This window comes from Drosophila sechellia, chromosome X, assembly GCF_004382195.2.
Source record: "Drosophila sechellia strain sech25 chromosome X, ASM438219v1, whole genome shotgun sequence".
Lineage (NCBI taxonomy): Eukaryota > Metazoa > Arthropoda > Insecta > Diptera > Drosophilidae > Drosophila > Drosophila sechellia.
The window spans coordinates 21187127-21211142 of record NC_045954.1 but is presented as its reverse complement, the minus strand read 5'-3'; the positions used below and the strand labels follow the sequence as shown (position 1 = coordinate 21211142).

General features: G+C 41.3%; 6 protein-coding genes across 13 annotated transcripts in view; 2 read left to right on the top strand and 4 right to left on the bottom strand.

The window, feature by feature from the left end:
- LOC6615197 (ATP-binding cassette sub-family A member 13) overlaps positions 1-24016 on the bottom strand; it is a 42746-nt gene that overhangs the window by 888 nt on the left and 17842 nt on the right. The window contains exon 15 of the mRNA XM_032725995.1: positions 4130-4232. Coding sequence (XP_032581886.1) covers positions 4130-4232 — 103 coding nt within the window. The remainder of the gene's footprint in view (positions 1-4129; positions 4233-24016) is intronic.
- Positions 566-23537, top strand: LOC6615199. 4 transcript variants are annotated; one of them, XM_032726010.1, is made up of 4 exons: positions 566-654; positions 708-921; positions 8732-9147; positions 23391-23537. In XM_032726010.1, the coding sequence occupies exons 2-4, from the start codon at positions 740-742 to the stop codon at positions 23423-23425; spliced, it is 633 nt and encodes a 210-aa protein (XP_032581901.1). In that variant the 5' UTR covers positions 566-654; positions 708-739; the 3' UTR covers positions 23426-23537. The 4 variants fall into 4 exon arrangements, with proteins under 4 accessions (XP_032581901.1, XP_032581900.1, XP_032581902.1 ...); XM_032726009.1 differs by lacking the exons at positions 8732-9147; positions 23391-23537 and having other exon boundaries at positions 574-654; positions 717-1485; XM_032726011.1 differs by lacking the exons at positions 566-654; positions 708-921; positions 8732-9147 and adding an exon at positions 22609-22707 and having other exon boundaries at positions 22761-23537.
- On the bottom strand, positions 5513-6338 carry LOC116802227. 2 transcript variants are annotated; one of them, XM_032726022.1, is made up of 2 exons: positions 6250-6338; positions 5513-6196 (listed from the first exon to the last, which is right to left on the bottom strand). In XM_032726022.1, exon 2 carries the CDS (start codon positions 6162-6164, stop codon positions 5532-5534), a length of 633 nt encoding a protein of 210 aa, XP_032581913.1. In that variant the 5' UTR covers positions 6165-6196; positions 6250-6338; the 3' UTR covers positions 5513-5531. The 2 variants fall into 2 exon arrangements, with proteins under 2 accessions (XP_032581913.1, XP_032581914.1); XM_032726023.1 differs by having other exon boundaries at positions 5513-6187; positions 6250-6330.
- Positions 13201-14120, bottom strand: LOC116802226. Of its 2 annotated transcripts, none has more exons than XM_032726019.1 (2): positions 14032-14120; positions 13201-13978 (listed from the first exon to the last, which is right to left on the bottom strand). In XM_032726019.1, exon 2 carries the CDS (start codon positions 13944-13946, stop codon positions 13314-13316), a length of 633 nt encoding a protein of 210 aa, XP_032581910.1. In that variant the 5' UTR covers positions 13947-13978; positions 14032-14120; the 3' UTR covers positions 13201-13313. The 2 variants fall into 2 exon arrangements, with proteins under 2 accessions (XP_032581910.1, XP_032581911.1); XM_032726020.1 differs by having other exon boundaries at positions 13201-13969; positions 14032-14112.
- LOC116802222 lies at positions 14659-15505 on the top strand. 2 transcript variants are annotated; one of them, XM_032726013.1, is made up of 2 exons: positions 14659-14757; positions 14811-15505. In XM_032726013.1, the coding sequence occupies exon 2, from the start codon at positions 14843-14845 to the stop codon at positions 15473-15475; it is 633 nt and encodes a 210-aa protein (XP_032581904.1). In that variant the 5' UTR covers positions 14659-14757; positions 14811-14842; the 3' UTR covers positions 15476-15505. The 2 variants fall into 2 exon arrangements, with proteins under 2 accessions (XP_032581904.1, XP_032581905.1); XM_032726014.1 differs by having other exon boundaries at positions 14662-14757; positions 14820-15505.
- LOC116802229 lies at positions 19635-20554 on the bottom strand. Of its 2 annotated transcripts, none has more exons than XM_032726025.1 (2): positions 20466-20554; positions 19635-20412 (listed from the first exon to the last, which is right to left on the bottom strand). In XM_032726025.1, the coding sequence occupies exon 2, from the start codon at positions 20378-20380 to the stop codon at positions 19748-19750; it is 633 nt and encodes a 210-aa protein (XP_032581916.1). In that variant the 5' UTR covers positions 20381-20412; positions 20466-20554; the 3' UTR covers positions 19635-19747. The 2 variants fall into 2 exon arrangements, with proteins under 2 accessions (XP_032581916.1, XP_032581917.1); XM_032726026.1 differs by having other exon boundaries at positions 19635-20403; positions 20466-20546.

The window sequence follows — 24016 nt, the reverse complement described above, 5'->3', positions numbered from 1 at the left end:
TCTCAGTTAGCACAAAAATATGGTGGCTGTTTTTGGCTTTTAAAACAGAAAAAGAATTGAGGGAGCAGGAAATGACTGCAACCTTACAAGAAAGGATGCGGAAAGCCTAAGAAGGGATATCCCTTTGCTGATGATATTGTGTACATAGATTCGGCTATTAGTATTTCTAAGCTATTTTTAAATAATAATAACGTTAAGGCAATGCAAAACAAGAATTTTTTACATAGTGCCAATTGATCATTAGCAATCTTCAGAGTATACAATTAAATAAAAATGTAAGCTGTCTAAAAAATCAGCGTTAAAATTAAATCTACATCGTTTGAATGAATGACACAAACTATTTGTTTATTTCAACATTGCCGTGACCAGGATTCGAGATCCTGAGTGTCCACGGACACAACGTAGGGTCCTAACCACTTGACGGGTCTTAACTACAACTTGTTGTTGGACGCGGCCAGCCAGAATCCAAATCTAAGGCACAGTGCTGCCGAAGGACACACAATAATTGCACTATAATAAGTATATGACCGAGCACCAGATGACGCCATCCAATTATTTCGTTACGCAGCACTATTTGGTTGCTATCGTTCAATCAGTCTATCGATATCAACAATAAGCACATGCGAACAGGCAGCCTAATAACGTTGAAATAAGGTAAGTTTGTAAATGAAACTCGTCAGTTAAATGGTTGATTAAAGTCATAGTAGTTTTATTAGCTTGAAGACAACAATTGGGAAGCATGAACAACTTTAAGACCATCGAAATTGTCTCCGATTCAACCGGAAAAGAAGAGACAAAAGCCCCCAAACGAAGTGTCGGTGGAAAATCTAAGACACTCAGCGATCTTGATGTTAAAACAGTCAAGATCGAAAAAATGGTACCTGATGTAGCATATCCATGCACTTTGGGCCAGACAAAAACATCGACTGGCACTGCGGCTGATGTATCCAGTAAGAGTGGACGCGACAGGTCCAGGAAGAGCCAGCATGGTGCCAGAAGCATAAGTGCTCACCCACAGCTCGAGTCGGTTGCTGCAGATGGGCTGGGAGCCGGTGGATCCAAGGCATCTAAGAAACAGGAAAAGGCGAGCGCGGCCATCAAAAGTTTTGTACAGAGCGATGAGATGCAGGGGCTCATTAAGCGCATCGCCAACGAGCGGATTCGCTGCAACTTCCTGCTGACCGCCTATCAGCTGCCCGACATGAGCTTCACCCTCAACACGCCCATGGATACGCTACGCAATAGCTTCGAGAAGCGCCTCCAGCAGCGTCGCGACCGAGGATATGCCAATTCAACCTCCTCGGCTTCATCCCCAGCCAGTTGCAGCCAGAAATTACCCGCCAAGGGAGTTGCGAAGGCCAAAAACCCGTAGTATTATCATCTTATAGTATATAAGCATAAAATGAAATAAAAGATTTCGTAGTTAAGCTATTTGTAAGAAGCAATAGATTAAAGAACAGTTCCCTTCAATATTATTCAAGACAACTTAAAATTCGTGTTGCTGGTACTTAGATTTGTTTACGACATGGTTTCCATTACTTGCTTGGTAATCACAGATTGGACAATTGCAAACTTTGAATTGCTATGATTTTCTGCGCACTGTGCTGAAACCAGTCGCTTGGCAGCGGTTTCATCGCCCGATGTAGCCGTGATCGTCTAGTGGTTAGGACCCCACGTTGTGAGCGTGGTAACTCTGGTTCAAAGCCTGGTTTGTAGTTTCAGTGAGATTCCTCGTATTGAATAATTTCTTTTAAGTGAGTTGGTATAAATTACAAGTTGGATTCTTAGCAGCTATTAAAGCTTACATAGACCCAAGCCAAAAGAACTGGGATAGCAAGATCGAGTACAGGGAAGTCGTATAGAATTGTCGTCGTCAAATTGTCTATGTTGTGTAAAGTGTAGCGTACTTGTAGGGATCATCTTTTATGTTAACTGGTCATTGCAGTGGTTCCCATTGTATGGGGAAAGCGGCCAAAAATACTTCTAGTTGAGGTAGACACTTAAAACAAAATTTTCTTATTTTTGTAGCAAAATTATATAAAAAAAATCACCCGGATTGAACCACTATCTCATATAGCTGTCATATGAACGATCAGTTTGAAATTAAGTATGGTTTGTTAGTATGGAAAACTTTTTTGTTTTCAATTATTTTGCAACGAAAACTTGGAATCGTAGCGAATTTAATGTTTGCTTGTGTATATTTGAGTCACCTGCATAATGCGCATGTTAAAATAGGGGTTTCTTATATGCTTATAAACGCTGAGATCTCGGGAAGTATTTATGTCTAGTTTGTGCAAAATAATTCAATTTATTACACCCTTACATGTATTGATTTCAGTCCCAAATTTCACTGAAGGATCACTATTATCAGCCGGTCAATATAGCCGAAATTTTTTCGAAAGATTAGATGAACGAAATGTTCAGAGTTAGAAATACTTAGAAATATTGTCTGTTTCCATTGGCATATCATTCTTTAAGATTTCAGCATTGCGAAATATGCATAGATTTTCAAACTTATTCGTCTTTTTTTAATGACATATGACAAGATTTTGAATTTCACATTTTCGATTTTGGACAAAACAAACATTTATGTATATAAAGCGTATTAACTCAACAACAGATATCAGACATAAGAATTCATATATACATCATTCTCTTTATTAGTTTTCAAATTGCAATACAAAACTTCAGACAGATCCTATTAGGATTCCGCCCTGACATATACATATACATACCTATTTTTTATCGATAGATTGATCTTACATTTCACGTACACAGTAAATATTTATTAAAGCTCTATGGAAATAATGTTTTGGGGCAAGGGAGGGACTCATAATGTCTAAACAGAACACCCAGAATTAAGTAAATTATTGCCACGTAGGCCCCAACTTATCACATATAACTGGTCTAACTATTAAAAAAATTGCATTAGGGTACTAATTTATATGCATATGTCGGCTATAAACAAACGTTTCATTACTTATAAACAAATTTATTCCACCCACGATAATAGTAAGTTTCAAACTTCATTATAAAGCTAGCATTTTTAAATATTAACGCAGCTAAATTATTAGAAATAAAATTTTTCTGGGAAATCCTTTGCCTTTTAAATTTCTAATTATTATTATCTGCCTAATTATTTCAAATGACGTCCAATATTCGATAAAATAATAAAAAGTAGTACACCGAAATCAGTTTACAAAACAAAAAAAATGATTTGTCTAGTTGAATATAACAGCAGAACAATATAATTTGGTTTGCTAAGCTTTCTTAATGGTCATTTTAATTTCTTAATTACTCTAATTTAGTTTTGATGCAACTGTAATTTTGAACACACTAAAAAGTCCGGAATAATAACGATTATTCGATTAAAAAATGGAATTTGAATTTAGTCGTTTTTGGTTTCAAAATCGGAGTATGACTGAGTCGTTTAAGTTCTTGTCTCCTCATAGCCACAATGAATATAGCCGGTTTCGAGAGTGCCACCGACAGCAGGGGATTTGCTTGGCAGATCCTTCCTGCCATCCTGCTGCTGCTGATCCTTGTGCACGCCATTGCTGCCATTCGACTGGCTGCTGTCAAGGATTCGTTCGAAAACGGTCTCGAATCGGCAGCGACTCCGAGAAAAGCGAGCCACATTCACGCAGACATCGCGAAGGATGGCGAAGAGTTCAGAGAGAAGGGGGGCATCGCCCAGGCTGCCAGGCGAACGGATCCTGACGAGGAACCGCAAGCTGTGGGCATAGTGCTGCAAGTCCCGGGCTCCCGGCAATCGTTGACTCAAGTTTCTTGAAAGAATAGCCTGTTGGGCGGGGCCGCAGAAGCAGGTCACGGAGTAGTAACCACCATGTTCTGATTTCAATCGCTGCGGACTATCGCTGGCGATGACCTGGCCCGCCCTAAGCACCGCCACCCTTTGGCACAGATGCTCGATCTCCGAAACGGAATGAGAGGTCAGCACCACCGCTCTGCGGGCCAGCAGCAGCTGCTCGATGGTGGCATACACCATGTCCCTGGTCACGGGATCCATGTCGCTCGTTGGTTCATCCATCAGGACGGTGGGCGTGCATCCGCAACAGGTCACAGCCACAGTTAGCTTGCGCCTATTGCCGCCACTCAGGTTCCGCACCTGGACATCCTTGTAGGGACGCAGCTCGTACGTGTCCAGCACACGGTCCAAAAATTGATCCAGATCGCGAATGCCGCGCAGGCGTCCGTAGAAGCGGATGCACTTGGTCGTCGTCCGACCGAGCCACACTGCGTATAAGTAACATTCTGCAGATAGCTATTGAAATAACACAAATAATTATTCTCAGTTAGCACAAAAATATGGTGGCTGTTTTTGGCTTTTAAAACAGAAAAAGAATTGAGGGAGCAGGAAATGACTGCAACCTTACAAGAAAGGATGCTGAAAGCCTAAAAAGGGATATCCCTTTGCTGATGCAACCAAGGGATGAGATGCCAGCTGAGCACAGGTTCGCTCAGAACTTCAGCACTCATCTCAGTAATAAAAACAGTTGGACAACCCTGGGGAAAGTACACCCTATGAAACCACAAACAATAAAGTGGTATACAGACGGATCCCTCACCGACGAGGGAAGTGGGCTGGGGGCCCCAGTAGGCCCCAGGTTAAAATACCACGAATCAATGGGCAGATACACCAGCATTTTTCAAGCTGAGGTCTGTGCTATTGGACGCTGTGCGGAGTTTAATCTGCAAAGGAACTATCGTGGCAAGGACATTGCTATACTGTCTGATAGTCAAGCAGCCATAAAGGCGCTCAGCAATGCTAAGATAAGATCTAAGCTAGTAAATGAAGTGATGACAGCCCTAGACAAACTGGGAGCTGTCAACAAACTCACAATAAGGTGGGTCCCGGGACACAACAACATCGAGGGAAATGAGCTAGCGGACAACCTAGCCAGGAAAGGGGCAGAGAACCCTCTAATTGGGCCCGAACCATTCTGTGGTGTTGGTCACCACAGAGTACTGGGCTAACTTAAGTCAATAGAGGAAGAAAAACGTCTGTCCTTCTGGGAACACCTACCAGGACTTAGGCAGTCTAAGATTCTCCTTCGTGAATATAACCACAAAAGATTCAAGACCTTAATGACACACGGGAAAAACACCGTGCGCACTTTAACTGGCCTTCTTACGGGGCACTGCCGACTTCGCACTCATTTGCATAAGATTGGCATTGCAGACAGTGAACTCTGTCGCTTCTGTTGCATGGAGGAGGAGATCTCTACACATATTATATGTGACCGCACGGCGCTTTCCATCAGGAGGAACAGACTCCTGGACATGTATGTAGTCCCACGGGAAACAATTGCAGCCCTGAACCCCAATAAAATTCTGGCTTTTATATAGTGCACTGGACAACAGGGAGATCTTTGAGTCATGAAGGGGTAGTACAATAGATCCTACTGGTTTGCAGTACTCATAGAAACCCACTTAAAAATAATAATACAAATAGCTTAACTCCGAAATCTTTTATTTCATTTTATGCTTATATACTAAAGATGATAATACTACGGGTTTTTGGCCTTCGCAACTCCCTTGGCGGGTAATTTCTGGCTGCAACTGGCTGGGGATGAAGCCGAGGAGGTTGAATTGGCATATCCTCGGTCGCGACGCTGCTGGAGGCGCTTCTCGAAGCTATTGCGTAGCGTATCCATGGGCGTGTTGAGGGTGAAGCTCATGTCGGGCAGCTGATAGGCGGTCAGCAGGAAGTTGCAGCGAATCCGCTCGTTGGCGATGCGCTTGATGAGCCCCTGCATCTCATCGCTCTGTACAAAACTTTTGATGGCCGCGTTCGCCTTTTCCTGTTTCTTAGATGCCTTGGATCCACCGGCTCCCAGCCCATCTGCAGCAACCGACTCGAGCTGTGGGTGAGCACTTATGCTTCTGGCACCATGCTGGCTCTTCCTGGACCTGTCGCGTCCACTCTTACTGGATACATCAGCCGCAGTGCCAGTCGATGTTTTTGTCTGGCCCAAAGTGCATGGATATGCTACATCAGGTACCATTTTTTCGATCTTGACTGTTTTAACATCAAGATCGCTGAGTGTCTTAGATTTTCCACCGACACTTCGTTTGGGGGCTTTTGTCTCTTCTTTTCCGGTTGAATCGGAGACAATTTCGATGGTCTTAAAGTTGTTCATGCTTCCCAATTGTTGTCTTCAAGCTAATAAAACTACTATGACTTTAATCAACCATTTAACTGACGAGTTTCAGTTACAAACTTACCTTATTTCAACGTTATTAGGCTGCCTGTTCGCATGTGCTTATTGTTGATATCGATAGACTGATTGAACGATAGCAACCAAATAGTGCTGCGTAACGAAATAATTGGATGGCGTCATCTGGTGCTTGGTCATATACTTATTATAGTGCAATTATTGTGTGTCCTTCTGCAGCACTGTGCCTTAGATTTGGATTCTGGCTGGCCGCGTCCAACAACCAGTTGTAGTTAGGACCCGTCTAGTGGTTAGGACCCTACGTTGTGTCCGTGGACACTCAGGATCTCGAATCCTGGTCACGGCAATGTTGAAATAAACATTGTCACTGAGATGGGGGTTTTCTTATAAATAGTTTGTGTATATTATCTGAAGTGATAAAAACTTCTCTCATTCAAACGATGTAGATTTAATTTTAACGCTGATTATTTAGACATATTACATTTTTATTTAATTGTATACTCTGAAGATTCCTAAGGATCAATTGGCACTATGTAAAAAATTCTTGTTTTGCATTGCCTTAACGTTATTATTATTTAAAAATAGCTTAAAAATACTAATAGCCGAATCTATGTACACAATATCACAAAATAAATTTCAAAAATGACTTCATATTAGAATATCAAACATTTATAAATTACAAAAATAACACAGTTACCTTCCTTGAGAAAACATACAAGCTAATTACTTCAGAACCGGAAAGAATACAAAAATTTTATATTCAAGAGACGAGAACCAATTAAAAACTCAGGGCAGGATTTAATATAAAAAATAGATTTTTCACTGTTTCGATTAGATGACCAAAATCAGGAGGAAAGTTGAAAGGTTCATTAAATGAAATTTAAAATCTTCAATATAAAGAAGGAGACAAATTAACATTTACAAATACCAATAAACACTTACTAAATGCAACACATAACTCCCCAATTTATTCAAAACAGTACCAAATTGAAGTCGTAAACCAAGTACAGGAAATGCTTAATCAGGGATTAATTAAGGAAAGTAATTCGCTATACAACAGTCCTACCTAGGAAATACCAAAAAAACTGATGCTTCTTGAATAATTAAATAAAGAGTAGTAATTGATTAAAGAATACTCAATGAAATAACTATCCCTTACAAATATCCAATACCAAACATGGACAAAATCCTTGGTAAATTAAGAAAATGTCAATATTTTTCTGTTAATTTGGCAAAGGGATTTCACCAAATAGAAATGGACCCAGAATCAATATCTAAAACTGCATTCTCCACCAAAAGCGGACATAATGAATACATTCGAGTGCCATTTGGCCTTAGGAATGTACCCGCTACCTCTCAAAGGTGCAAGAACAATATCCTTCGACCTTTGCTTAACAAACACTGTTTAGTGTATTTGTATGATATTAAATATGTATTTGGATGATTTTATATTATATTCTATTATAATTTATTGCACATACCTTACCGAACATTTAAATTCATTAAAACTAATTTTTTTTTAAACTCACAGAAGCAAATATAAAATTGCAGCTATATAAATGTGAATTCTTTTGTGAATCCCCTTAAAAGGGTAGCCTATGCTTGGTTCTATTTCTTATCGTGGTTCTTGATTATTATCCCTTTTTCTCGTAGAGAACTATCTTCCACTAACTAGCTTTCAGAGACAGCGCAAGTTTGTTTCCGAATTTGCCACAAACCTCCCAAGATTGATTGATATCTAATCACTAAAAGTTATGATGCGCGTAGAAATATACTTATGTCGCTTAAGTAACCTATCCATCCTCAAAAAATATTTGACGATTACTTCAAAAATTCTAGTATTCATCTTCAGAGTATACAATTAAATAAAAATGTAATATGTCTAAAAATCAGCGTTAAAATTAAATCTACATCGTTTGAATGAATGACACAAACTATTTATAAGATAACCCCCATCTCAGTGACAATGTTTATTTCAACATTGCCGTGACCAGGATTCGAGATCCTGAGTGTCCACGGACACAACGTAGGGTCCTAACCACTAGACGGGTCCTAACTACAACTGGTTGTTGGACGCGGCCAGCCAGAATCCAAATCTAAGGCACAGTGCTGCCGAAGGACACACAATAATTGCACTATAATAAGTATATGACCGAGCACCAGATGACGCCATCCAATTATTTCGTTACGCAGCACTATTTGGTTGCTATCGTTCAATCAGTCTATCGATATCAACAATAAGCACATGCGAACAGGCAGCCTAATAACGTTGAAATAAGGTAAGTTTGTAACTGAAACTCGTCAGTTAAATGGTTGATTAAAGTCATAGTAGTTTTATTAGCTTGAAGACAACAATTGGGAAGCATGAACAACTTTAAGACCATCGAAATTGTCTCCGATTCAACCGGAAAAGAAGAGACAAAAGCCCCCAAACGAAGTGTCGGTGGAAAATCTAAGACACTCAGCGATCTTGATGTTAAAACAGTCAAGATCGAAAAAATGGTACCTGATGTAGCATAGCAGACAAAAACATCGACTGGCACTGCGGCTGATGTATCCAGTAAGAGTGGACGCGACAGGTCCAGGAAGAGCCAGCATGGTGCCAGAAGCATAAGTGCTCACCCACAGCTCGAGTCGGTTGCTGCAGATGGGCTGGGAGCCGGTGGATCCAAGGCATCTAAGAAACAGGAAAAGGCGAGCTCCGCCATCAAAAGTTTTGTACAGAGCGATGAGATGCAGGGGCTCATCAAGCGCATCGCCAACGAGCGGATTCGCTGCAACTTCCTGCTGACCGCCTATCAGCTGCCCGACATGAGCTTCACCCTCAACACGCCCATGGATACGCTACGCAATAGGTTCGAGAAGCGCCTCCAGCAGCGTCGCGACCGAGGATATGCCAATTCAACCTCCTCGGCTTCATCCCCAGCCAGTTGCAGCCAGAAATTACCCGCCAAGGGAGTTGTGCGCACGGTGTTTTTCCCGTGTGTCATTAAGGTCTTGAATCTTTTGTGGTTATATTCACGAAGGAGAATCTTAGACTGCCTAAGTCCTGGTAGGTGTTCCCAGAAGGACAGACGTTTTTCTTCCTCTATTGACTTAAGTTAGCCCAGTACTCTGTGGTGACCAACACCACAGAATGGTTCGGGCCCAATTAGAGGGTTCTCTGCCCCTTTCCTGGCTAGGTTGTCCGCTAGCTCATTTCCCTCGATGTTGTTGTGTCCCGGGACCCACCTTACTGTGAGTTTGTTGACAGCTCCCAGTTTGTCTAGGGCTGTCATCACTTCATTTACTAGCTTAGATGTTATCTTAGCATTGCTGAGCGCCTTTATGGCTGCTTGACTATCAGACAGTATAGCAATGTCCTTGCCACGATAGTTCCTTTGCAGATTAAACTCCGCACAGCGTCCAATAGCACAGATCTCAGCTTGAAAAATGCTGGTGTATCTGCCCATTGATTCGTGGTATTTTAACCTGGGGCCTACTGGGGCCCCCAGCCCACTTCCCTCGTCGGTGAGGGATCCGTCTGTATACCACTTTATTGTTTGTGGTTTCATAGGATGTACTTTCCCCAGGGTTGTCCAACTGTTTTTATTACTGAGATGAGTGCTGAAGTTCTGAGCGAACCTGTGCTCAGCTGGCATCTGATCCCTTGGTTGCATCAGCAAAGGGATATCCCTTTTTAGGCTTTCAGCATCCTTTCTTGTAAGGTTGCAGTCATTTCCTGCTCCCTCAATTCTTTTTCTGTTTTAAAAGCCAAAAACAGCCACCATATTTTTGTGCTAACTGAGAATAATTATTTGTGTTATTTCAATAGCTATCTGCAGAATGTTACTTATACGCAGTGTGGCTCGGTCATGTTCTTTGTGGCTTTACATTTGCCTGACAACTGTGGTATTAATTGCAACTCGTTTTTCAGCCCGGCATTTCATACTGCCCGCAGAGCAACCCGCTGGACCCGCTGCTGACGACGACCAAGTGCATCCGCTTCTACAGACCCCTGCGCGGCATTCGCGATCTGGATCAATTTTTGGACCGTGTGCTGGACACGTACGAGCTGCGTCCCTACAAGGATGTCTAGGTGCGGAACCTGAGTGGCGGCAATAGGCGCAAGCTAACTGTGGCTGTGACCTGTTGCGGATGCACGCCCACCGTCCTGATGGATGAACCAACGAGCGACATGGATCCCGTGACCAGGGACATGGTGTATGCCACCATCGAGCAGCTGCTGCTGGCCCGCAGAGCGGTGGTGCTGACCTCTCATTCCGTTTCGGAGATCGAGCATCTGTGCCAAAGGGTGGCGGTGCTTAGGGCGGGACAGGTCATCGCCAGCGATAGTCCGCAGCGATTGAAATCAGAACATGGTGGTTACTACTCCGTGACCTGCTTCTGCGGCCCCGCCCAACAGGCTATTCTTTCAAGAAGCTTGAGTCAACGATTGCCGGGAGCCCGGGACTTGCAGCACTATGCCCACAGCTTGCGGTTCCTCGTCAGGATCCGTTCGCCTGGCAGCCTGGGCGATGCCCCCCTTCTCTCTGAACTCTTCGCCATCCTTCGCGATGTCTGCGTGAATGTGGCTCGCTTTTCTCGGAGTCGCTGCCGTTTCGACACCGTTTTCGAACGAATCCTTGACAGCAGCGAGTCGAATGGCAGCAATGGCGTGCACAAGGATCAGCAGCAGCAGGATGGCAGGAAGGATCTGCCAAGCAAATCCCCTGCTGTCGGTGGCACTCTCGAAACCGGCTATATTCATTGTGGCTATGAGGAGACAAGAACTTAAACGACTCAGTCATGCTCCGATTTTGAAACCAAAAACGACTAAATTCAAATTCCATTTTTTAATCGAATAATCGTTATTATTCCGGACTTTTTAGTGTGTTCAAAATTACAGTTGCATCAAAACTAAATTAGAGTAATTAAGAAATTAAAATGACCATTAAGAAAGCTTAGCAAACCAAATTATATTGTTCTGCTGTTATATTCAACTAGACAAATCATTTTTTTTGTTTTGTAAACTGATTTCGGTGTACTACTTTTTATTATTTTATCGAATATTGGACGTCATTTGAAATAATTAGGCAGATAATAATAATTAGAAATTTAAAAGGCAAAGGATTTCCCAGAAAAATTTTTTTTCTAATAATTTAGCTGCGTTAATATTTAAAAATGCTAGCTTTATAATGAAGTTTGAAACTTACTATTAACGTGGGTGAAATAAATTAGTTTATAAGTCATGAAACGTTTGTTTATAGCCGACATATGCATGTAAATTAGTACCCTAATGCAATTTTTTAATAGTTAGACCAGTTTTATGTGATAAGATGTGATAAGTTGGGGCCTACGTGGCAATAATTTACTTAATTCTGGGTGTTCTGTTTAGACATTATGAGTCCCTCCCTTGCCCCAAAACATTATTTCCATAGAGCTTTAATAAATATTTACTGTGTGCGTGAAATGTAAGATCAATCTATCGATAAAAAATAGGTATGTATATGTATATGTCAGGGCGGAATCCTAATAGGATCTGTCTGAAGTTTTGTATTGCAATTTGAAAACTAATAAAGAGAATGATGTATATATGTAACATGGAGTAAGGCTGAAGGCTGGCAACAACCCGGTTGGCAGCGCTGTTGAGCAGCAACATGATTGTCGGAAATCGAAGTTATCGACAATCAGTCATCGAAGGAACGATCGCAAGGCAGCAGTGGAGTTGGGTGGAAGTCAGCGTAGCAGTCAGTCGAGTTCTCAGCAGCAGTCGTTCGGTCACAAACTAAGAATACTTTATATAATTACCGCATTTAGAATTAAACTAATAATTAAATTAATAATAATAAACAATCTTACATATATGAATTCTTATGTCTGATATCTGTTGTTGAGTTAATACGCTTTATATACATAAATGTATGTTTTGTCCAAAATCGAAAATGTGAAATTCAAAATCTTGTCATATGTCATTAAAAAAAGACGAATAAGTTTGAAAATCTATGCATATTTCGCAATGCTGAAATCTTAAAGAATGATATGCCAATGGAAACAGACAATATTTCTAAGTATTTCTAACTCTGAACATTTCGTTCATCTAATCTTTCGAAAAAATTTCGGCTATATTGACCGGCTGATAATAGTGATCCTTCAGTGAAATTTGGGACTGAAATCAATACATGTAAGGGTGTAATAAATTGAATTATTTTGCACAAACTAGACATAAATACTTCCCGAGATCTCAGCGTTTATAAGCATATAAGAAACCCCTATTTTAACATGCGCATTATGCAGGTGACTCAAATATACACAAGCAAACATTAAATTCGCTACGATTCCAAGTTTTCGTTGCAAAATAATTGAAAACAAAAAAGTTTTCCATACTAACAAACCATACTTAATTTCAAACTGATCGTTCATATGACAGCTATATGAGATAGTGGTTCAATCCGGGTGATTTTTTTATATAATTTTGCTACAAAAATAAGAAAATTTTGTTTTAAGTGTCTACCTCAACTAGAAGTATTTTTGGCCGCTTTCCCCATACAATGGGAACCACTGCAATGACCAGTTAACATAAAAGATGATCCCTACAAGTACGCTACACTTTACACAACATAGACAATTTGACGACGACAATTCTATACGACTTCCCTGTACTCGATCTTGCTATCCCAGTTCTTTTGGCTTGGGTCTATGTAAGCTTTAATAGCTGCTAAGAATCCAACTTGTAATTTATACCAACTCACTTAAAAGAAATTATTCAATGCGAGGAATCTCACTGAAACTACAAACCAGGCTTTGAACCAGAGTTACCACGCTCACAACGTGGGGTCCTAACCACTAGACGATCACGGCTACATCGGGCGATGAAACCGCTGCCAAGCGACTGGTTTCAGCACAGTGCGCAGAAAATCATAGCAATTCAAAGTTTGCAATTGTCCAATCTGTGATTACCAAGCAAGTAATGGAAACCATGTCGTAAACAAATCTAAGTACCAGCAAAACGAATTTTAAGTTGTCTTGAATAATATTGAAGGGAACTGTTCTTTAATCTATTGCTTCTTACAAATAGCTTAACTACGAAATCTTTTATTTCATTTTATGCTTATATACTATAAGATGATAATACTACGGGTTTTTGGCCTTCGCAACTCCCTTGGCGGGTAATTTCTGGCTGCAACTGGTTGGGGATGAAGCCGAGGAGGTTGAATTGGCATATCCTCGGTCGCGACGCTGCTGGAGGCGCTTCTCGAACCTATTGCGTAGCGTATCCATGGGCGTGTTGAGGGTGAAGCTCATGTCGGGCAGCTGATAGGCGGTCAGCAGGAAGTTGCAGCGAATCCGCTCGTTGGCGATGCGCTTGATGAGCCCCTGCATCTCATCGCTCTGTACAAAACTTTTGATGGCCGCGCTCGCCTTTTCCTGTTTCTTAGATGCCTTGGATCCACCGGCTCCCAGCCCATCTGCAGCAACCGACTCGAGCTGTGGGTGAGCACTTATGCTTCTGGCACCATGCTGGCTCTTCCTGGACCTGTCGCGTCCACTCTTACTGGATACATCAGCCGCAGTGCCAGTCGATGTTTTTGTCTGGCCCAAAGTGCATGGATATGCTACATCAGGTACCATTTTTTCGATCTTGACTGTTTTAACATCAAGATCGCTGAGTGTCTTAGATTTTCCACCGACACTTCGTTTGGGGGCTTTTGTCTCTTCTTTTCCGGTTGAATCGGAGACAATTTCGATGGTCTTAAAGTTGTTCATGCTTCCCAATTGTTGTCTTCAAGCTAATAAAACTACTATGACTTTAATCAACCATTTAACTGACGAGTTTCAGTTACAAACTTACCTTATTTCAACGTTATTAGGCTGCCTGTTCGCATGTGCTTATTGTTGATATCGATAGACTGATTGAACGATAGCAACCAAATAGTGCTGCGTAACGAAATAATTGGATGGCGTCATCTGGTGCTCGGTCATATACTTATTATAGTGCAATTATTGTGTGTCCTTCGGCAGCACTGTGCCTTAGATTTGGATTCTGGCTGGCCGCGTCCAACAACCAGTTGTAGTTAGGACCCGTCAAGTGGTTAGGACCCTACGTTGTGTCCGTGGACAATTCAAACAGTACCAAATTGAAGTCGTAAACCAAGTACAGGAAATGCGTTAAAATTAAATCTACATCGTTTGAATGAGAGAAGTTTTTATCACTTCAGATAATATACACAAACTATTTATAAGAAAACCCCCATCTCAGTGACAATGTTTATTTCAACATTGCCGTGACCAGGATTCGAGATCCTGAGTGTCCACGGACACAACGTAGGGTCCTAACCACTAGACGGGTCCTAACTACAACTGGTTGTTGGACGCGGCCAGCCAGAATCCAAATCTAAGGCACAGTGCTGCCGAAGGACACACAATAATTGCACTATAATAAGTATATGACCGAGCACCAGATGACGCCATCCAATTATTTTGTTACGCAGCACTATTTGGTTGCTATCGTTCAATCAGTCTATCGATATCAACAATAAGCACATGCGAACAGGCAGCCTAATAACGTTGAAATAAGGTAAGTTTGTAACTGAAACTCGTCAGTTAAATGGTTGATTAAAGTCATAGTAGTTTTATTAGCTTGAAGACAACAATTGGGAAGCATGAACAACTTTAAGACCATCGAAATTGTCTCCGATTCAACCGGAAAAGAAGAGACAAAAGCCCCCAAACGAAGTGTCAGTGGAAAATCTAAGACACTCAGCGATCTTGATGTTAAAACAGTCAAGATCGAAAAAATGGTACCTGATGTAGCATATCCATGCACTTTGGGCCAGACAAAAACATCGACTGGCACTGCGGCTGATGTATCCAGTAAGAGTGGACGCGACAGGTCCAGGAAGAGCCAGCATGGTGCCAGAAGCATAAGTGCTCACCCACAGCTCGAGTCGGTTGCTGCAGATGGGCTGGGAGCCGGTGGATCCAAGGCATCTAAGAAACAGGAAAAGGCGAGCGCGGCCATCAAAAGTTTTGTACAGAGCGATGAGATGCAGGGGCTCATCAAGCGCATCGCCAACGAGCGGATTCGCTGCAACTTCCTGCTGACCGCCTATCAGCTGCCCGACATGAGCTTCACCCTCAACACGCCCATGGATACGCTACGCAATAGGTTCGAGAAGCGCCTCCAGCAGCGTCGCGACCGAGGATATGCCAATTCAACCTCCTCGGCTTCATCCCCAGCCAGTTGCAGCCAGAAATTACCCGCCAAGGGAGTTGCGAAGGCCAAAAACCCGTAGTATTATCATCTTATAGTATATAAGCATAAAATGAAATAAAAGATTTCGGAGTTAAGCTATTTGTATTATTATTTTTAAGTGGGTTTCTATGAGTACTGCAAACCAGTAGGATCTATTGTACTACCCCTTCATGACTCAAAGATCTCCCTGTTGTCCAGTGCACTATATAAAAGCCAGAATTTTATTGGGGTTCAGGGCTGCAATTGTTTCCCGTGGGACTACATACATTTCCAGGAGTCTGTTCCTCCTGATGGAAAGCGCCGTGCAGTCACATATAATATGTGTAGAGATCTCCTCCTCCATGCAACAGAAGCGACAGAGTTCACTGTCTGCAATGCCAATCTTATGCAAATGAGTGCGAAGTCGGCAGTGCCCCGTAAGAAGGCCAGTTAAAGTGCGCACGGTGTTTTTCCCGTGTGTCATTAAGGTCTTGAATCTTTTGTGGTTATATTCACGAAGGAGAATCTTAGACTGCCTAAGTCCTGGTAGGTGTTCCCAGAAGGACAGACGTTTTTCTTCCTCTATTGACTTAAGTTAGCCCAGTACTCTGTGGTGACCAACACCACAGAATGGTTCGGGCCCAATTAGAGGGTTCTCTGCCCCTTTCCTGGCTAGGTTGTCCGCTAGCTCATTTCCCTCGATGTTGTTGTGTCCCGGGACCCACCTTATTGTGAGTTTGTTGACAGCTCCCAGTTTGTCTAGGGCTGTCTTCACTTCATTTACTAGCTTAGAAGTTATCTTAGCTTTGCTGAGCGCCTTTATGGCTGCTTGACTATCAGACAGTATAGCAATGTCCTTGCCACGATAGTTCCTTTGCAGATTAAACTCCGCACAGCGTCCAATAGCACAGACCTCAGCTTGAAAAATGCTGGTGTATCTGCCCATTGATTCGTGGTATTTTAACCTGGGGCCTACTGGGGCCCCCAGCCCACTTCCCTCGTCGGTGAGGGATCCGTCTGTATACCACTTTATTGTTTGTGGTTTCATAGGGTGTACTTTCCCCAGGGTTGTCCAACTGTTTTTATTACTGAGATGAGTGCTGAAGTTCTGAGCGAACCTGTGCTCAGCTGGCATCTCATCCCTTGGTTGCATCAGCAAAGGGATATCCCTTTTTAGGCTTTCAGCATCCTTTCTTGTAAGGTTGCAGTCATTTCCTGCTCCCTCAATTCTTTTTCTGTTTTAAAAGCCAAAAACAGCCACCATATTTTTGTGCTAACTGAGAATAATTATTTGTGTTATTTCAATAGCTATCTGCAGAATGTTACTTATACGCAGTGTGGCTCGGTCATGTTCTTTGTGGCTTTACATTTGCCTGACAACTGTGGTATTAATTGCAACTCGTTTTTCAGCCCGGCATTTCATACTGCCCGCAGAGCAACCCGCTGGACCCGCTGCTGACGACGACCAAGTGCATCCGCTTCTACAGACCCCTGCGCGGCATTCGCGATCTGGATCAATTTTTGGACCGTGTGCTGGACACGTACGAGCTGCGTCCCTACAAGGATGTCTAGGTGCGGAACCTGAGTGGCGGCAATAGGCGCAAGCTAACTGTGGCTGTGACCTGTTGCGGATGCACGCCCACCGTCCTGATGGATGAACCAACGAGCGACATGGATCCCGTGACCAGGGACATGGTGTATGCCACCATCGAGCAGCTGCTGCTGGCCCGCAGAGCGGTGGTGCTGACCTCTCATTCCGTTTCGGAGATCGAGCATCTGTGCCAAAGGGTGGCGGTGCTTAGGGCGGGCCAGGTCATCGCCAGCGATAGTCCGCAGCGATTGAAATCAGAACATGGTGGTTACTACTCCGTGACCTGCTTCTGCGGCCCCGCCCAACAGGCTATTCTTTCAAGAAGCTTGAGTCAACGATTGCCGGGAGCCCGGGACTTGCAGCACTATGCCCACAGCTTGCGGTTCCTCGTCAGGATCCGTTCGCCTGGCAGCCTGGGCGATGCCCCCCTTCTCTCTGAACTCTTCGCCATCCTTCGCGATGTCTGCGTGAATGTGGCTCGCTTTTCTCGGAGTCGCTGCCGTTTCGACACCGTTTTCGAACGAATCCTTGACAGCAGCGAGTCGAATGGCAGCAATGGCGTGCACAAGGATCAGCAGCAGCAGGATGGCAGGAAGGATCTGCCAAGCAAATCCCCTGCTGTCGGTGGCACTCTCGAAACCGGCTATATTCATTGTGGCTATGAGGAGACAAGAACTTAAACGACTCAGTCATGCTCCGATTTTGAAACCAAAAACGACTAAATTCAAATTCCATTTTTTAATCGAATAATCGTTATTATTCCGGACTTTTTAGTGTGTTCGAAATTACAGTTGCATCAAAACTAAATTAGAGTAATTAAGAAATTAAAATGACCATTAAGAAAGCTTAGCAAACCAAATTATATTGTTCTGCTGTTATATTCAACTAGACAAATCTTTTTTTTGTTTTGTAAACTGATTTCGGTGTATTACTTTTTATTATTTTATCAAATATTGGACGTGAAATAATTAGGCAGATAATAATAATTAGAAATTTAAAAGGCAAAGGATTTCCCAGAAAAATTTTATTTCTAATAATTTAGCTGCGTTAATATTTAAAAATGCTAGCGTTAAAATGAAGTTTGAAACTTACTATTATCGTGGGTGGAATAAATTTGTTTATAAGTAATGAAACGTTTGTTTATAGCCGACATATGCATATAAATTAGTACCCTAATGCAATTTTTTTAATAGTTAGACCAGTTTTATGTGATAACATGTGATAAGTTGGGGCCTACGTGGCAATAATTTACTTAATTCTGGGTGTTCTGTTTAGACATTATGAGTCCCTCCCTTGCCCCAAAACATTATTTCCATAGAGCTTTAATAAATATTTACTGTGTGCGTGAAATGTAAGATCAATCTATCGATAAAAAATAGGTATGTATATGTATATGTCAGGGCGGAATCCTAATAGGATCTGTCTGAAGTTTTGTATTGCAATTTGAAAACTAATAAAGAGAATGATGTATATATGAATTCTTATGTCTGATATCTGTTGTTGAGTTAATACGCTTTATATACATAAATGTTTGTTTTGTCCAAAATCGAAAATGTGAAATTCAAAATCTTGTCATATGTCATTAAAAAAAGACGAATAAGTTTGAAAATCTATGCATATTTCGCAATGCTGAAATCTTAAAGAATGATATGCCAATGGAAACAGACAATATTTCTAAGTATTTCTAACTCTGAACATTTCGTTCATCTAATCTTTCGAAAAAATTTCGGCTATATTGACCGGCTGATAATAGTGATCCTTCAGTGAAATTTGGGACTGAAATCAATACATGTAAGGGTGTAATAAATTGAATTATTTTGCACAAACTAGACATAAATACTTCCCGAGATCTCAGCGTTTATAAGCATATAAGAAACACCTATTTTAACATGCGCATTATGCAGGTGACTCCAATATACACAAGCAAACATTAAATTCACTACGATTCCAAGTTTTCGTTGCAAAATAATTGAAAACAAAAAAGTTTTCCATACTAACATACCATACTTAATTTCAAACTGATCGTTCATATGACAGCTATATGAGATGGTGGTCCAATCCGGGTGATTTTTTTTATATAATTTTGCTACAAAAATAAGAAAATTTTGTTTTAAGTGTCTACCTCAACTAGAAGTATTTTTGGCCGCTTTCCCCATACAATGGGAACCACTGCAATGACCAGTTAACATAAAAGATGATCCCTACAAGTACGCTACACTTTACACAACATAGACAATTTGACGACGACAATTCTATACGACTTCCCTGTACTCGATCTTGCTATCCCAGTTCTTTTGGCTTGGGTCTATGTAAGCTTTAATAGCTGCTAAGAATCCAACTTGTAATTTATACCAACTCACTTAAAAGAAATTATTCAATACGAGGAATCTCACTGAAACTACAAACCAGGCTTTGAACCAGAGTTACCACGCTCACAACGTGGGGTCCTAACCACTAGACGATCACGGCTACATCGGGCGATGAAACCGCTGTCAAGCGACTGGTTTCAGCACAGTGCGCAGAAAATCATAGCAATTCAAAGTTTGCAATTGTCCAATCTGTGATTACCAAGCAAGTAATGGAAACCATGTCGTAAACAAATCTAAGTACCAGCAAAACGAATTTTAAGTTGTCTTGAATAATATTGAAGGGAACTGTTCTTTAATCTATTGCTTCTTACAAATAGCTTAACTACGAAATCTTTTATTTCATTTTATGCTTATATACTATAAGATGATAATACTACGGGTTTTTGGCCTTCGCAACTCCCTTGGCGGGTAATTTCTGGCTGCAACTGGCTGGGGATGAAGCCGAGGAGGTTGAATTGGCATATCCTCGGTCGCGACGCTGCTGGAGGCGCTTCTCGAACCTATTGCGTAGCGTATCCATGGGCGTGTTGAGGGTGAAGCTCATGTCGGGCAGCTGATAGGCGGTCAGCAGGAAGTTGCAGCGAATCCGCTCGTTGGCGATGCGCTTGATGAGCCCCTGCATCTCATCGCTCTGTACAAAACTTTTGATGGCCGCGCTCGCCTTTTCCTGTTTCTTAGATGCCTTGGATCCACCGGCTCCCAGCCCATCTGCAGCAACCGACTCGAGCTGTGGGTGAGCACTTATGCTTCTGGCACCATGCTGGCTCTTCCTGGACCTGTCGCGTCCACTCTTACTGGATACATCAGCCGCAGTGCCAGTCGATGTTTTTGTCTGGCCCAAAGTGCATGGATATGCTACATCAGGTACCATTTTTTCGATCTTGACTGTTTTAACATCAAGATCGCTGAGTGTCTTAGATTTTCCACCGACACTTCGTTTGGGGGCTTTTGTCTCTTCTTTTCCGGTTGAATCGGAGACAATTTCGGTGGTCTTAAAGTTGTTCATGCTTCCCAATTGTTGTCTTCAAGCTAATAAAACTACTATGACTTTAATCAACCATTTAACTGACGAGTTTCAGTTACAAACTTACCTTATTTCAACGTTATTAGGCTGCCTGTTCGCATGTGCTTATTGTTGATATCGATAGACTGATTGAACGATAGCAACCAAATAGTGCTGCGTAACGAAATAATTGGATGGCGTCATCTGGTGCTCGGTCATATACTTATTATAGTGCAATTATTGTGTGTCCTTCTGCAACACTGTGCCTTAGATTTGGATTCTGGCTGGCCGCGTCCAACAACCAGTTGTAGTTAGGACCCGTCAAGTGGTTAGGACCCTACGTTGTGTCCGTGGACACTCAGGATCTCGAATCCTGGTCACGGCAATGTTGAAATAAACATTGTCACTGAGATGGGGGTTATCTTATAAATAGTTTGTGTCATTCATTCAAACGATGTAGATTTAATTTTAACGCTGATTTTTAGACATATTACATTTTTATTTAATTGTATACTCTGAAGATGAATACTAGAATTTTATGATATTTTGAAGTAATCGTCAAATATTTTTTGAGGATGGATAGGTTACTTAAGCGACATAAGTATATTTCTACGCGCATCATAACTTTTAGTGATTAGATATCAATCAATCTTGGGAGGTTTGTGGCAAATTCGGAAACAAACTTGCGCTGTCTCTGAAAGCTAGTTAGTCTGGAAGATAGTTCTCTACGAGTAAAAGGGATAATAATCAAGAACCACAATAAGAAATAGAACCAAGCATAGGCTACCCTTTTAAGGGGATTCACAAAAGAATTCACATTTATATAGCTGCAATTTTATATTTGCTTCTGTGAGTTTAAAAAAAAAATTAGTTTTAATGAATTTAAATGTTCGGTAAGGTATGTGCAATAAATTATAATAGAATATAATATAAAATCATCCAAATACATATTTAATATCATACAAATACACTAAACAGTGTTTGTTAAGCAAAGGTCGAAGGATATTGTTCTTGCACCTTTGAGAGGTAGCGGGTACATTCCTAAGGCCAAATGGCACTCGAATGTATTCATTATGTCCGCTTTTGGTGGAGAATGCAGTTTTAGATATTGATTCTGGGTCCATTTCTATTTGGTGAAATCCCTTTGCCAAATTAATAGAAAAATATTGACATTTTCTTAATTTACCAAGGATTTTGTCCATGTTTGGTATTGGATATTTGTAAGGGATAGTTATTTCATTGAGTATTCTTTAATCAATTACTACTCTTTATTTAATTATTCAAGAAGCATCAGTTTTTTTGGTATTTCCTAGGTAGGACTGTTGTATAGCGAATTACTTTCCTTAATTAATCCCTGATTAAGCATTTCCTGTACTTGGTTTACGACTTCAATTTGGTACTGTTTTGAATAAATTGGGGAGTTATGTGTTGCATTTAGTAAGTGTTTATTGGTATTTGTAAATGTTAATTTGTCTCCTTCTTTATATTGAAGATTTTAAATTTCATTTAATGAACCTTTCAACTTTCCTCCTGATTTTGGTCATCTAATCGAAACAGTGAAAAATCTATTTTTTATATTAAATCCTGCCCTGAGTTTTTAATTGGTTCTCGTCTCTTGAATATAAAATTTTTGTATTCTTTCCGGTTCTGAAGTAATTAGCTTGTATGTTTTCTCAAGGAAGGTAACTGTGTTATTTTTGTAATTTATAAATGTTTGATATTCTAATATGAAGTCATTTTTGTAATTTATTTTGTGATATTGTGTACATAGATTCGGCTATTAGTATTTCTAAGCTATTTTTAAATAATAATAACGTTAAGGCAATGCAAAACAAGAATTTTTTACATAGTGCCAATTGATCCTTAGGAATCTTCAGAATATACAATTAAATAAAAATGTAATATGTCTAAATAATCAGCGTTAAAATTAAATCTACATCGTTTGAATGAGAGAAGTTTTTATCACTTCAGATAATATACACAAACTATTTATAAGAAAACCCCCATCTCAGTGACAATGTTTATTTCAACATTGCCGTGACCAGGATTCGAGATCCTGAGTGTCCACGGACACAACGTAGGGTCCTAACCACTAGACGGGTCCTAACTACAACTGGTTGTTGGACGCGGCCAGCCAGAATCCAAATCTAAGGCACAGTGCTGCCGAAGGACACACAATAATTGCACTATAATAAGTATATGACCGAGCACCAGATGACGCCATCCAATTATTTTGTTACGCAGCACTATTTGGTTGCTATCGTTCAATCAGTCTATCGATATCAACAATAAGCACATGCGAACAGGCAGCCTAATAACGTTGAAATAAGGTAAGTTTGTAACTGAAACTCGTCAGTTAAATGGTTGATTAAAGTCATAGTAGTTTTATTAGCTTGAAGACAACAATTGGGAAGCATGAACAACTTTAAGACCATCGAAATTGTCTCCGATTCAACCGGAAAAGAAGAGACAAAAGCCCCCAAACGAAGTGTCGGTGGAAAATCTAAGACACTCAGCGATCTTGATGTTAAAACAGTCAAGATCGAAAAAATGGTACCTGATGTAGCATATCCATGCACTTTGGGCCAGACAAAAACATCGACTGGCACTGCGGCTGATGTATCCAGTAAGAGTGGACGCGACAGGTCCAGGAAGAGCCAGCATGGTGCCAGAAGCATAAGTGCTCACCCACAGCTCGAGTCGGTTGCTGCAGATGGGCTGGGAGCCGGTGGATCCAAGGCATCTAAGAAACAGGAAAAGGCGAGCGCGGCCATCAAAAGTTTTGTACAGAGCGATGAGATGCAGGGGCTCATTAAGCGCATCGCCAACGAGCGGATTCGCTGCAACTTCCTGCTGACCGCCTATCAGCTGCCCGACATGAGCTTCACCCTCAACACGCCCATGGATACGCTACGCAATAGCTTCGAGAAGCGCCTCCAGCAGCGTCGCGACCGAGGATATGCCAATTCAACCTCCTCGGCTTCATCCCCAGCCAGTTGCAGCCAGAAATTACCCGCCAAGGGAGTTGCGAAGGCCAAAAACCCGTAGTATTATCATCTTTAGTATATAAGCATAAAATGAAATAAAAGATTTCGTAGTTAAGCTATTTGTAAGAAGCAATAGATTAAAGAACAGTTCCCTTCAATATTATTCAAGACAACTTAAAATTCGTTTTGCTGGTACTTAGATTTGTTTACGAAATCGTTTCCATTACTTGCTTGGTAATCACAGATTGGACAATTGCAAACTTTGAATTGCTATGATTTTCTGCGCACTGTGCTGAAACCAGTCGCTTGGCAGCGGTTTCATCGCCCGATGTAGCCGTGATCGTCTAGTGGTTAGGACCCCACGTTGTGAGCGTGGTAACTCTGGTTCAAAGCCTGGTTTGTAGTTTCAGTGAGATTCCTCGTATTGAATAATTTCTTTTAAGTGAGTTGGTATAAATTACAAGTTGGATTCTTAGCAGCTATTAAAGCTTACATAGACCCAAGCCAAAAGAACTGGGATAGCAAGATCGAGTACAGGGAAGTCGTATAGAATTGTCGTCGTCAAATTGTCTATGTTGTGTAAAGTGTAGCGTACTTGTAGGGATCATCTTTTATGTTAACTGGTCATTGCAGTGGTTCCCATTGTATGGGG